The sequence below is a fragment of the Vigna unguiculata genome, chromosome 11, assembly GCF_037176805.1.
Source record: "Vigna unguiculata cultivar grain cowpea cultivar isolate G323 ecotype 2 chromosome 11, ASM3717680v1, whole genome shotgun sequence".
Classification (NCBI taxonomy): Eukaryota; Viridiplantae; Streptophyta; class Magnoliopsida; order Fabales; family Fabaceae; genus Vigna; species Vigna unguiculata.
Window position 1 is genome coordinate 2626107 of NC_140802.1, and position 15289 is coordinate 2641395.

The following is a 15289-nucleotide window of genomic DNA, read 5'->3' on the forward strand; positions in this document are numbered from 1 at the left end:
TAAATTAAAAAAATTTAAAAAAACATGATTAAAACATTAAGACATTGATTTTGAATGAGTTGTTTTTTATCAATTGATTTTAAAAACTCTTCATTTCTTTGTAAATTGTTATTCAACACTATTTAAATGGGTTATTTGCACTTTGTTTGAAATTTATGAATGTTATGTATTGTATTTTTATTTAAATTTATGATTAAAATACGTTATTAAATATTAATTTTTTTTATAAATATCTGTTGGTACTCGTGGATATTCGTGGATATTAAAACAATATGTGGGTACCCGCATAACGGATACCCACATGGATATTGATATGGATACAGGACAAATATTTATCCAACATGTAGGGTACGGGGAAACTACTATCCAAACCCTACCCGCCTCGTTGACATCCTAATTTTATTCTTCAAATATGCTTCTTATGCATTCAGTGAATTTTCAATATTCTAAAGCTCCTAAATTGATATACGTCCATCAAGGTTGCGAGATGCTATCAAACACTCACAAATATGTCCGAGTGTGAGGGATGTATCCTTAGCAGAGTTTTGTGAATAATTTAAGAATGCAAACACTAATTAAAATGGTTTTTTTAGATAAAGATGTGTCACGTGTAATTTGGAGAAGCAGTTATTTAATACAAAGTTATATGCATTTAAAACAAAATTGAAGAATAAATTTCAATTAAAAGTTATATCCATTTAATATAATGCACTTTGGATAAGTAAATTAGAATTTCAAATCTAAAATTCAGTTAAGACGGACTTGGTTTGAAATTCGGCCTAGACTAATTCGACTCGACCTTTAGTTTAGGATGACTAGGTTCAAAGTCATCTCATATTGACCTTCAACTAGGACCGATTAGGGATATCAACGGGACGGGTAGGGTACGGGTAGTAGCTCCCTCGTACCCTACCCGCTGGATAAATATTTGTCTCGTACCCATACACATATCCGTCGGGTATTCGTTATGCGGGTACCTGCATAATTTTTTAATATCCACGGCTACCCGCAGGTATTTACAGAAAAATATAAATAAATATTTAACAATATATTTTAATCGTAAATTTAAATAAAATAAAATAAAATACATCACATTCATAAATTTCAAATAAAGTCCAAATAACCCATCTAAATAGTGTTGAATGACAGTTTACAAAGAAATTATTTTTTTTTAAACTAATTGATAAAAGAATAACTCATTCAAATATGTTAATATTTTAATCATGTTATTTTGTATTTTAATTTAAATTAGAGTATAGCGGGTACGGGTATCCACGAGTACAAATACCATGATACCCGTATCCACCCCATTAACATGCGGGTATTAAAAATACCATGATACCATGATATCCATGGGTACAAATACCATGATACCCGTATCTATCCTGTTAACATGCGGGTATTAAAAATACCCGTACCCGTTACCCGCAGGTATCTATTTTCTACCCGTTGTGGGTTTTAACTGTGGATACCTGCGAGTACGATTTTTTTGACATCCTTAGGGTCGATTATGCTCAACATGGGACTTCAATTGACTCGGTTCGACCTGTGGTTCGATCCAAATCAGCTTGACCTTCGACTTGGACCGACTCGTCTCGACCTTCCTGTCTAACTCGGCTCGACCTTCAGCCCGGGCCCACTCGGCTTAACCTTCGACCTTGTCCGACTCGGCTCGACCTTCAACCCAACCTGACTTGACTCGACCTTCTGTCTAGCTCAACTCGACTTTTTAGATCTGTGGATTTTTTTTCTCCTAACTAATGAACAATTCCACAACTTCGAAAATTGCAATTTTCCCTTTTTCTAAGTGAATTTCAAATTCTTCTTTTTAGTTATTTTAAATACCATGTTAAAATTTCCCAATTTCAATTTTCTTTTAATTTTCCCATCCAAACATATCATTTTCCTTAAAAGAATTTCAAAATTTTCAAATAAATGAATTAATTTTTTATATTGCCTCATTCAAACATATCATAAAAGTATTACAAAATATCATATTCAAATATTATTGTTTTAATCTTAATATTTATTATTCCAAAAGAGATAATAATATCTTTGATTTCATATGTCAATATTGTTCGATATATTTGTCTGTATATACCCGTATATGCTTATATTTACAAATTTCAACATCAACCCCATGTTATCTTATTTGGTATGGGATCATATTTACACTATATCTAAATTTTACTTTAATATCAATTTCTGCACTAATATCTCATTTTAATATAATATATAATTAGAAACTCTAATCGTAAATTTTAATCATATAATCATTCGTTTACTACACATAACTAATAAGTTGTTATATCAATTTTATAATTTAACACAAACAAATTCATATCCAAATATTATTTTCTAATCTTCCAAACAAAAAATATTTACAATACTTTATTATAAATTCAATATCTACAATAATAACAATATATGCACGTATTTCATTTTAAAAATTTTAACTTTAATTTCACAGTATATTTACATTTTACGTTAAGCTCATTTTTATACATACATGTTATTTTTGTTTATAATATTTTAAGTTTAACTTTTTTTTATCTGATTTTGTGTGCCAATACCTTTTTTGTTTACATGGAGGTTTGAGGTTTCAAAATACATATACTCATTCCATGAGTTCTATCAAATATATTTGTTTTTTCTCATTCCATGAAACCTTTATTAAGCATACATTATGTTGTGGAGCGACCACATTTCCATCCCGCCGTTCTAACACGAATATACTTCGCTTTTTATGTATTTATGTTTTCTCATTTAAAGACTTTCTAGGTGATTTATATTTTTGCTGGTGTATTATTTGATGAATTATTGTTTTAGATTTGGGATATATATGTGTTTTCTTTTCATCCTAATTATTTTTTTTCAATTACTTGCACTTTCTTTTAATTTTTTTTTTAATTCATTTCAATGTGTAGTACAGCATGGAGGAGCACATACTATTATTATTTTTATTCTTTGTAGTACTATTATTATTATTATTAGTAATCCATTATTGTTATTAGTATTGATATTCTTAGTTGTATTTTGTATAATCTATTGTATTAGCATAAAAAATAAATATTAAAATAATACTATTTATTTTTAATTAATTTGTAATAAAAATAAATAAAAATATCTGTAATCACTTATTTAACTTTTTTCATATTATCAAAATTTTATTTAAATTATTTATTTAAATATAATAATAATTATATTAATTTTCTTAATTCATATATATATATATATATATATATATATATATATATATATATATATATATATATATATATATCATACTAGTTATTACAAAAATAGCTATAGCATTGAAATTGAAGTTATTTGAACATGTAGCAAAATACTATTTAATTATTTTATCAGAAAGATATATTTTTCTTAAAAGAATTAAATGGTACGTCGATTAAGAAGAAGTATCCCGCAAACCATAAATAATTTTCTTTATTAGTAGTAATTATGTTGAAGCGTGATTATTGAATATAACTATATACAATTTAAAGTCATTAGAAAAGAGAAGTAAAATTTGTGACAGTATAATTTTTTTAAAACAGTATCATCTAATTATGTTTGAAATTTACCACCATATCTAAAGAAATGATGTTTACCATCGATTCGGGTATATCCTCATATATACACTGAGAATAAATAATAAATCATGCAATGGTTAGAATGTAAGAGAGAAGAAGCGTCCCTTATTCTCTTCTTTTTTCTTCAAGTTGTTGGATGCTCTCTCCAATTTTTAATGTGGACAGAGTTTATTGTAAAGCTAATAGTCTATAAAGAGAAAAATTGATGAAATGAGTGAATTGTTAGAAGCTTTTTGCAGGACTATCAACAAAAGAGAAAATAGTTGATATATACATATTAAAAAGAAAATAAATTGTAGCCGAACTATTTAAAACAAATCCATCACTAGTGTATATACAAGTCTTGAATGTGAGAAAATTTTTCCCAGTATTCGCCTATTTCTTTTTGGCAACGCTGTTCCAGCAAAGTACAACGACCTATGTGAAGATATGAAATTGATTTTGGAAGGCCTTCCTCCGGTAAGCATTGAAGGTTGGGGCAGTTATCAAGAGTCAATGATTTAAGAGATAGGAGTTCATAAAGACCCTTATAGTTCAGTTTTTGTAGATTTGGAGAATCAGAGATGGTTAGTTGAGTAAGAGAGAGTGGAAGCAAACCTTCGTCAGGAAAACATTCTACATCCACTTTATCAATGTACAAGCTTTCGAGAGAAGGATTGTCTCTGAGTGCTCCTTTCAGTGAGCCAACAAGTAGTCTAGAGCAATTGTTGAGTGTCATAAATTTTAAATTTGATGGTAAACCTCCCTCAGGAAACGACTCAAGTTTTGGACAGTCTTTTATGTGTAGGTCACTAAGAGATGGAAGTAACATATGCATGTTTGTAGACAATGATTCAAATTTAGGACACTTTTCGATTGTCATATCCTCGAGATGATTGTGAACGTGATCCTGTGTAATCATTTGTAGATTAGGAAACCCACTAAGATACAAATTCCTGAGTGTTGGGAAGAAATCCAATGGAAAGATCCTTAGAGAGTCACAATCATCGCTTATCGACTCCAGGGTAATGTCCAAGTATTCAACAGTGTCAGACCTAACAATTTCAACCAATGATACTTCCATTATGAGACTTTTCATGGTAGCCCAATCCAAATGCAGCTTTCCACAATCTAGAGCGATTAAATCTAGAGCCCTAGGAACGGAAGCCTCAAGTTGTTGACAATATGTAATTTGTATATTTTTCAAAGGAACAAGTTGCTCTGGCAGCACTCCTTTCAGCTTAGGACAATCATGTAGATAAAGTGTTTGAAGATTTGGAAAAACACCTGCTTTGCATTCCCATTTTTCCCATTGTCCCATATTGGAGAATGCTAAACTTTGCAAGGACTTAAATGAAGAAGAGTTGCTCCCATAAAAATCAGCATCAATACTCACTATCCCATCAAGTCCAGCAATATTCAAGTCCTTCAAAAATGGCAAAAGTCCAAGGGGAGGTAAACGTTTGCAAGAGTCACATCCATCCAAGTCTAAGGACACCAGGTTCGGTAATAAATGTAACCAGTTTGGAAATTGTTTGCCAACATAGTCTAAGATTGACAACTCCTTTAAGTTTTTGGAAGGTTGCAGATTCTTAATTACCTGCTCTTCTTTCTTCGAATCAATAGAGTCCCTATTCCTTCTCCATTGCAACTCTAGCTTCACAAGGAGTGTTTTATTCTTCAAATATGCTTCTGATGCATCCACTGAATTTTCAATATTTTGTAGCTCCCCAATTAATAGACTTCCATCAAGGTTGAGCTCTCCAAGTTGTTGAATACCGAACTCCCTGCCATGGCCAACCTTAAAGGATTCCATGACTACTTTAAGATTCTTAAGTTTTCCCAAACCTGATGGCATCTTTTTCACATTACTCGCTATCAATTCAAGGCGACACAAATTGGTGAGTAAATGCAATTTTAAGGGCAACTCCTCCAAATCGCTACAATAGTTCAACTTCAATATTTGCAAGTGGGAGAGTGAACATATCTTTTCAGAAAGTTTTTTTAGTAAAGTATATGAGAGGTCTAACAATCGGAGATGCTTAAGATTTCCAACAGAGTCAGGTACCTCTTTAATGTTAGACCAATGAGAAAGAGATAAAATTCGTAAAAGCCTAAACTTAGAGAAAAACTCATGTACCGACATATTGACACCCCAATGGGCGAAAGAATCAACTGTCCTACCTATTGACATAAATGTACGTAACCTTTCTGTGTTGTATGAGATTCCAAAACCATCAAAATACTGATTGTATCCAAGTTCAACTGAAAAATGACGAGTTACTTTTTGTATCTTCTCTTCTTGATCAACTTCCCAACTAAAGTATATGTCTCCACCAACATACTTTGCCAAATCATTTAGAAGGTCATGCATCACAAATACTTCTTCCTTTTCACCTGATTGTTGGAAGAAGGATCTTGATAGTAGATCATTGAAGTATTGTTGGCAAACTTTTTCTGAAGGATGGTGTAGGAGATTTTCAGTCATCCACAAGTGCGTCAAATGCTCCTTCTCAAACATATAATCCTTGGGGAACAAGGCACAATAAGCAAAGCAGACCTTCAGATGAGAAGGAAGGTGGATATAGCTCATTGCTAAAGCAGGGATAATATCAGAACGCTCTTGTGAAAATTCCCATATTTCGCTCTGGAACACACTTTCCCACTCTGAAATAGATGGTTTGTTGTATAATAGACTTCCCATTGTTTTCAATGCTAGAGGTAGTCCTTTACATTTTTCAACTATCTTCTTGCCAATCTCCATGCACTCTAGATTTTGTTGAGTATCATCATCTCGGAATGCACATTTAGAAAACAACTTCCAACAATCATCTTTTGGTAATTGCTCTAGGGAGTGAACTTCGGACTGCATGGTAGAAGCAACTTCCTTACTACGTGTAGTGACTAGAATCTTACTCCCTTGGACTCCAAACATGAGGGGCTTCTGCACTTCTTCCCAATTACGTTGGTTCTCGTTCCAAACGTCATCCAAAACGAGAAGAAATTTCTTCTTAGTCAAATTTTCTTTTAATCTTGTGTGGACCATCTCTAAATCTCTACTATCATCAGTTGATTTAGTGACAGCCTCAAGAATTGTTCTTGATACTTTAAAAACATCAAATTCATCTGAAACACAAACCCAGACTTTGACATCAAATTTAGCCTCGTTTATCCTTGGGTCATTGAATACATGTTGGGCAAGTGTGGTCTTACCCAGCCCGCCCATTCCCACAATACAAAGTCTTGATGGCTGGTTAGAATTGTTGGTGTCAGATATCAGCCAGTCAACGATCTGTTTTTTATCATTATCTCTGCCATAAATGTCAGTTCCAACAACCAACGATGTTGTTTGTGATTTCTGTGGCAGTTCATTGCTCAACCTAGATCCAACAACCCTACCTGTTTTCAATCCTAGATCACCCCTTTGACTTGAGAGAAATTCTAGGTTTTCAAGGACTTTTTGCATCTTAGACTCAATTTCCTTATTAGATGAACTAATAGGAGAAGATTTGAAGAAATTGAGTACCTTGAACGTACAACATGTAGAGGTTTGAGATTCAGAATCAGCATCCACTTGTCTTTTGGAGAGCATTTGTATATCATCCAAGAGATCCTCTGCATCAAGAACAACTTCTTTGACCTCAAGCAACCAGTTTCTGACATTTAGATCCGTGAACTGCTTTCTCTCTGCATCATCAGCCAGAGAATAGATGGAGTTCAGCTTGGTTTTCAACTTGTTCAACAACTCCTCATCAAGCTTTCTTGTATGAAAGAAATCGAGAATTTGGGGAGAAGCTAGCTTCTTGAATGCAACGTCAAGAAAAACAGAAAGAAGAGCTCCACCAACAAGTGCTAATGCCATGGTAAGACAACGATGAATGGATTCAAGTGCAGTATTAGGTTTTCGCAATGAGTCGGTGCAAGAGAGGTTAATGGAGTAATCAAAGTGACAATAAGATATTCGATAACATTTTCTTCTTCGTTGCTTAGTCAAACAATAATTTTTTAGTCTTTCCCAGATCGCAATCTTCAACAGCTGTATTCATTAATGAATATTATTATTATTATCTGAAAGAGTGAGTTGAATTCCAAGTACACACTTATAAATTTTGAATTTTTATCATATATTTTAAAAATATCATTACAAAAGTCAACGCTTGTATTGTAATCAAAATGATCAAGTTGCACAATACATTTGCATTACTATATTAAAAGGTTTAGTTTGTGGTGATGGGAATAAATAAGGACAATACATAAGATAAATAAAAACTACCCATGTGTTATAATTGTCACATTTTAAAATGAAAACCCTTAAAACTGTCCATAATTTATAGTCCAATGATTTGAGTTTGACAAAAAGAAATGAAAGGAAGGCTCAGATTAAAACTATTCTAAACAAAAAAAAAAATTAATTTTATGAATTTATTGAGTAATGATCTTATTTATCCTGATCAGTAAAAGACTATTTATTGACGAGATATACCACTAAACAATCTAAATAAATATACACAAATTATTGACTCAACTTTTAATTTAAAATTTTAAAAAATTAATATAACAAAGACGGTACTTTTATTTTTAAAGGTAAAATATATTTTTAGTATAATAAATATTGAAAAATAATCTTAATATAATAAAAAAATTCATTGTAGTACCGATATATATGTCCGACCATTCATTTTGAAAATAATAAAATATTATATTTGATATATAAATATAAAAAAAATATACGGATAATTTTTAAAAATATAATAAATATATAAATGTTTTTGTCTGATTTTAAATTAAAATCATATATATTAAAATTGACAACATAAAAAATATAAATTATTATCATTATAAAAGCACTACTATTTTATAAATTAGATATTTTATTAATAATATAAGAAAAGTATTATAAAGTATCATATATAAATATATATATATATTAAACACATATATAACTTGACTCAAGTTGAAGTATTAGTGTATTAGGTTATGATTGAAAAATGTATACATTTTTATTTGAAATAAATAATTATTACAAAAATAATTATACCATTGAAATTGAAGTTATCTAAATATGTAAAAAGATATTAAATAATTATTTTATCCCAAAAGTATTTTATTCTTAAGAGAATTAAACAAATGTCCCTATGTATTTCGTCTAAGGAGAAGTATCCCAGAATTCATATCAGAATAACAATATCGGTATACAGAAAGTTGTAGGTTGTGTTCTTGACCAAACTTTTTCAATTTGATTTTTCCGACATATATGTTAAAAAATTTCCAAACCATGAATAGTTTTTTTATTAGTAGTAATTATGTTCAAGCGTGATTATTGAATATAACTATATACAATTTAAAGTCATTAGAAAAGTGAAGTAAAAGTTGTGACAATACAATTTTTTTTAAACAGTATCATCTAAATATGTTTAAAATTTACAATGCTTTATAAGAAATGATGTTTACTCATTTATACACTCGAGAATGATAATAAATGATACAATACAATGGTTCTAACATGGGACAGTGTAAGACCCCCATTTTTATTTCTGCCCTAAAAGCTAGTAGGCTGCCCTTGTAAGTGGGCCTGAGGCCGGCCCAACATATAAAGCCCTTAGGTCTGCCCTAATTCCACACTCACTCTCACTTTGCTGAAACAGATCTCCCAAGCCCTCTGAGCAGCCGCAATCACCTCCGCTAGGGCTCAATCTTTGGCCTCCACCGCGCTTGTTCAAGCCAGCTCCGCCCCGCCTCGCTAAACTACTCTAGGAGCTGCTATAGTCTGTGTTCGTGTCCAAGAACTCAACTATTAGCCCTTTTTCCAAGTACGGGAAGTTAGAGTTCTTAGTTTCCAGTCGTTTTGGTCTGTGTTTGAGTGGGTTACTGCTTGTATGGTTTAATCCTTCTGGTTAATGCGTGAGAACACTCTATGGGTTTGCTTGGTTTGAAAAACATGGCTGTCCCGACGAACCAGTGGCGAGATCTGTAAATCTCGCCCAAGCGGGTCCGTCTCGCCCAGGCGAGATAAACAGGGAGCTCGCCTAGGGCTTTTGCGCGAAAGGTCGCCCGGGCGACCAGCTCGACGTTTTGAGCGAGCGAGCACCTCGCCCAGGCGAGAGGGGTCTCGCCTAAGCGAGATCCCGCAAGTGCTCCTATTCTCCTTTTCGAGCCCTCGCCTAGGCGAAGGGGGGCTCGCCTAAGCGAGCACGTCTCGCCTGAGCGAGACCCCTCAGCCTGAGCGAGGTGCTGGGCGAGACAGTGCTGCGATTGGATGTTTGTTTATGTCTTAATGATCTGTTTTGGTTGGGTATGAATGTATGATGAGTGATATGTATATAATGGAGTATGAGGTATACGTAGTATGATTCCTGAATTACAAATGATGGGCTTGGCATGAAAGTTGACATGATCTCTACATGACTTGTATATGATGAGTTGGTTACATATGTATGTGTGTGGGGTCACAAACTTGGCATGAACAATAATGAATCTCGGTGGTTGGTAAAGCTTTGGTATGGTTGGCATGAGGAGAAACACCTTACTCATGATAGAGAATAACGAGTTGGTAATGATTCAACATATGAGAAATGGAGTTTTTGTTATGGGATTTGGGTTGAAACCTTATGTGCAATGTATGTATAAATAAATCCCTGGTTGTATATGTATGTTGGTCCGTGTCAGTGCATAATTCCTTGGGGCCTCTAGGTGAGACTTTCAGGGTTGCGCTTCAGTGGTCGGGACGTAATTCCATGGCCCCTGTTAGTGGGTGCCCATGGTGGTGTCCCATCTGTATAACTAAGTAAGGATTCAAGGTAAGGACTGCATCCTGACACTCTAAGGGGCCAGTTAGTCTCACTTAGAGCGGACTGACTCCTGTGGTGAGAGTAGCAGGAGGCCTGAAATTCATTAAGGGCTAACCTTGTGGTGAGAGAAATTGATTCAATGAAACACTTGTAACACATAGCTCGGGGGTGAGCAGCTCGGGGTTGAGCAGAGGTATCCACCACAAGTGCAAGTGTCCGCTGAATCCGACTAAGTTATACGTATCCGGATGAGTCGAGTCAAGTCGTAGTGTATTGAATGAAGGGAAATAACATGTTTGGTTGTCATATGGATGTAAGATGATGAAAATATATTTGACTGTATGATGCATATGTTGTTGGCTCTAGCTTACCCGTTTTGTTGCATGGTTGTGTTGTATGTGGCTGTTCTTTCTTGCGATGATCATCAACTTGATTGATGGGAGCAGATGGGTGAGGTCCTCGTGGTCAACAAGGAAATGGCGACTCCGCTACTTAGCCATCTGGGCTGGATCTTATACTTCTTTACTTTATGCTTCTTGAGGGCTATGGCCCCTATATTCGTGGTTATTAGATTTTTAAACTTTTAGTTAACCGTTATCCTGCTTTTGTTGGCATCGTGGTGTGCCTAGTTTTGTAGGGGTGATGTTGAGAACCCCAGGACTGCATTGTTATAATATCTTATGTGTGGCGTTTCCTCTAATTTTACGTATTAAATTAAATGGGACGTTACAGACAGTAAAAGTATTGAGAGGAAGGAAGGTTTAAATACATACATAATGAGCATCTAAGAGAAAATTATATATATATATATATATATATATATATATATATATATATATATATATATATATATATTATCATATTTTTAAAATTTTGACATATGTGAATTCTAAACAAATAAGATATCATACACATTTGATATTTCAAAGCATCTAATGGTCTTTCAATTCATACATCTGTATTGAAAAATAGCTCCATGCCTTTCACTATGGTTGTTCATGCTATAAATATTACCAGGAATATTTACAATAATTACTGCTCATGTAATATAGATATCCAAAAGATTTTATAGATATACAAATGATTAGTTCATATAAAAATTTGACAGATCTATTTATAAAGTTTATGTTAAGAAGAACTTTTGAGCAAAGATTCACAAGTTTGGACTCTTTTATCTTAACTTAACGAGAGGGAGAATTAGAATATGTGATGAATAATATCATATTAAAAAATACAAAATGTTGTGTACAACTAATGCGAAAAAAGAATAAAAGCTTCAAACCCTTACTTTCTAAACTTTTATAACTTTGATGGTATAATATACGGTGGAAAAGAGCAAATTTGATGACCCAAAGCATAAAATACATGTGAAATTTAAAATTTATAGAATTATGTGCCCATGGTAAAGTAGTTGCCATAATAAATTGTTGTCAATTATATGTGATTACAATATCAAAATTTATGTAACAATTATAAATTAATTGACAAATGGAACACATCTATGGAAATATTTGACCATGTAAATATCTCATATTATTCCACATATCACACACTTGAGAAATTTTCAACATTCTCTCATTTAGTCCATTTATCCCATTATCAATCAATATAAGAAACTAAAAAATACAAGGATCATGATGACAAGTCCTCCAAAAGTAAGTATTATCTCTCATGTATCACACTATATCAAGTCTTTCATCAAATATTCTTAACTATAATGAGTAAACCATATGTTTAATCGGGGTCAAACGAAATTTCTTAAAATAAATAAATATGTGCATAACAAAATGATAAAAAGTCGAAAAAGAGTTTTATCAAAGTAAAAATAATGATTGTCATAACATGGAACTAAGTACCATTCGCGCTAAATGATCCTTAAATTTTTTTAATAACATGCCTTTAATAAAAGGATCGACAATCATTAACTCAGTTCTACTATGCTCAATACCAGAACTCTAAAGTCATATATAAAACTCTTCAAATATATATATAAATATAAATATATATATATATATATATATATATATATATATATATATATATATATATATATATATATATATGTATCATGTAACGTAGTCTCAAAATAAGAAACAAACTCGGTCTCCATACCGGATACTAGAAGTATCAATCAATTTTGAAGTATCAATCAAATTTGCTTTTTGCTACTTCAAAATATAGTTTCACCCATTAGCATAAAAATACTCAAATTATTTTATTTTTTACATTTTTACCCTTGTAATTTTTTACACTTGAAAAAAAATAAAATAATTTGAAATAATTTGAAAAGTTCTTTATTTTTATATTTTAAAACTTTAATTTTTATTTTTCTCTGAATTTTATTTAATCTAATATAATACTTTTAAATAAAAGAAGGAAGGTAAGTGTCATTTTATTAAAATTATAAGAAAAAACGAATATCATTCATTAAAAATATAAAGAAGTTAATTATTTAAAAACCAGAAAGAACATGGACATAGTTTTATTAAAAATGTAACAAAGATAATTATCTATTTTAATATCGGAGGATGTGAGTGTAGTTAATCATAATCTTATAGGGTTAAGCGTTTTTTTTTCCTTTTATTATATAGATTACAATTGAAAGAAAAACTTTAGTTATGATTGAAAAATGTATATGTTTTTATTTCAAATAAATAATTATAGCATTGAAATTGAAGTTATCTAAACATGTAAAAAAAATACAAATATATTATCTTATCACAAAAATATATTTTACTTAAAAGAATTAAACAAATGTACCTATGTATTTCGACTAAGAAGTATCCCAAGAAGTATCCCAGAATTCACATATTTGATCATTTTTCTAAGATATATGATAAAAAATTTCCAAACCCCAATTATTTTTTTATCAGAAGTAATTATGTTGAAGCGTGCTTATTATGTTCATGTCCCTTTTCTCCTTTTTCTCTAAGTTGGTTGCTGCCCACTACAATTTTAAAGCGGTCCGGATCATAGGGCCCATCCGGGACGTCGGGCCCATCTGGGTCGTAGGGTTTGTTTGGATCGTCACATCGGTTTGTGTTATTGTGTCATTCGGGTTATAAGGTCCGTGTAGGTCGTTAGTCTCGTTTGGGTCGTTGGGTCCGTCTGAGTCATCGGGCCCGTCCGGGTCGTCGAGCTCGTTTGGGTCATTCGAGTCGTCAGGTCAATCTGAATCTTCTGACCCATCTGGGTCGTCCGGCCCGTTTGTGTCGTTGTGCCCATCCGGGTCGTAAGGTCCGTGTAGGTCGTCGTGCCCGTCCAGGTCGCCGAGCCCGTCCAGGTCGTCCGCTCCGTCCGGGTCTTCGAGCCCGTTCGGGTCGTCGGGCCCATCTGGGTCTTTGGGCCTGCCTTACCCGTTCGGGTCTTCGGGCCTGCCTGACCTGTTTTGGTCATTGGGCCTGCCTGGTTCGTTTGGGTCTTCGGGTCCGTGTGACCTATTTGTGTCTTCGGGTCCGCCTGAACCGTTCGGGTCTTCGGACCCGCCTTACCCGTTCGATTCTTTGAGCCTGCCTGACTCGTTCGGGTCATCGGGCCCGCCTGACCCGTTCGGGTCTTTGGGCCCGCCTGACCCTTTCGGTTCTTCGAGCCCGCTTGACCCATTCGGGTCATTGGTCCTGTCTAGCCCGTTTGGGTCTTTGAGCCCACTTGGCCCGTTCGGATCTTCGAACATGCCTGGCCCGTTGGAGTCTTCGGGCTCACTTGGCTCGTTGGGGTCTTCGGGCCCGTTTGGCCCGATGGGGTCTTCAGGCCCACCTGGCTCGTCGGGTCATTGGGTCCGCCTGCCTCGTTCGGGTTATCGGGCTCACTCGAATTTTCCGGATCGTTGGGCCCTATCGACTCGTTCGGTTTGTCGAGCCCGCCTAGCCCGTTCATATCTTTAGGCCCGCCCAACCTCTTATGGTCGTCAGGCCTGCTCGATCCGTATAGGTCATCGAGCAAGGCCCATCCAAGTCTGAATTTAGCCTAGTCCATCTCAACCTTTAATCCAACCTAACTAAAAATTTAAATTGAAAATTTGGATTGGATTTTTTGGATTATCCATATTTAAAAATCTTGATTTATAAAATGGATATCCAAACCATAAAATATATGAAATGTAGATTAGATTGAAATCCAGATCCATTAAAATGGATTATAAATGGATTGGATGGGAGCAAAAGTAGATTGGATCAAGAAAATTAGATTTTTTGCCCACCCCTACCTAGTTTAATGGATTGTCTCTGAATGCAATTATTGAGTCTCATAAATTTAAGATTTGACGGTAAACCTCCTTAGTGAACGACTCAAGTTTTGGACAATCTTTTATGCATACTGACTTTAGAGACAACATATGCATGTTTCAAACAATAATTCAAATTTGAGGCACCTCATTATTGTTAGACGCTCTAGATTTAAAGGAAAACCTCCCTCAGGAAACAACTCATGTTTTGGACAGTCTTTTATCCATATAAACTTGAGAGATGGAAACAACATTTGCATATTTGCAAGCAATGATTCAAATTTAGGGCACTTTTTGATTGTCACATCCTATAGATGATTGTGAACGTCATCCAACATAATCATTTGTAGATTAGGAAATCCACTAAGATCAAGCAACCTGAGTGTTGGGAAGAAATCTAGTGGAAAGATCCATAAAGACACAATCATCACTGATTGACTCTAGGGTAATGTTCAAGTATTCAAGAGTGTCGGACCCAACAATTTCCAGCAATGGTGCTTTCATGTTGAGCTCTTTCATGGTACCCCAGTCCAATTGCAACTTTCCACAGTCATATAGCTACCAATGTAGAGCCATGGGAGCGGAAGCCTCAAGTTGTTGATAGTCTCTAATCTCCAGTGTTTCTAAAGAAACAAGTTGCTCTGGCAAGTGTTCTTTCAGCTTAGGACATGAAATTAAAGTAAAATATTGTACACGTAGAAAAACAC

General features: G+C 33.9%; 1 protein-coding gene across 2 annotated transcripts in view; it reads right to left on the bottom strand.

Moving 5' to 3' along the window:
- Nucleotides 1–3841: 3841 nt before the first annotated feature.
- LOC146880836 (putative disease resistance RPP13-like protein 1) overlaps nucleotides 3842–15289 on the bottom strand; it is a 46227-nt gene continuing 34779 nt past the window's right edge. Inside the window, exon 2 of one of the 2 annotated variants that reach the window (XM_085668978.1) lies at nucleotides 3842–6971. In XM_085668978.1, the coding sequence (XP_085525104.1) occupies nucleotides 3919–6971 (3053 nt within the window). In that variant the 3' untranslated portion in view covers nucleotides 3842–3918. Of the gene's footprint in view, nucleotides 7522–15289 lie in introns of those variants that run through there. The other variant, XM_085668976.1, reaches the window with a different exon arrangement.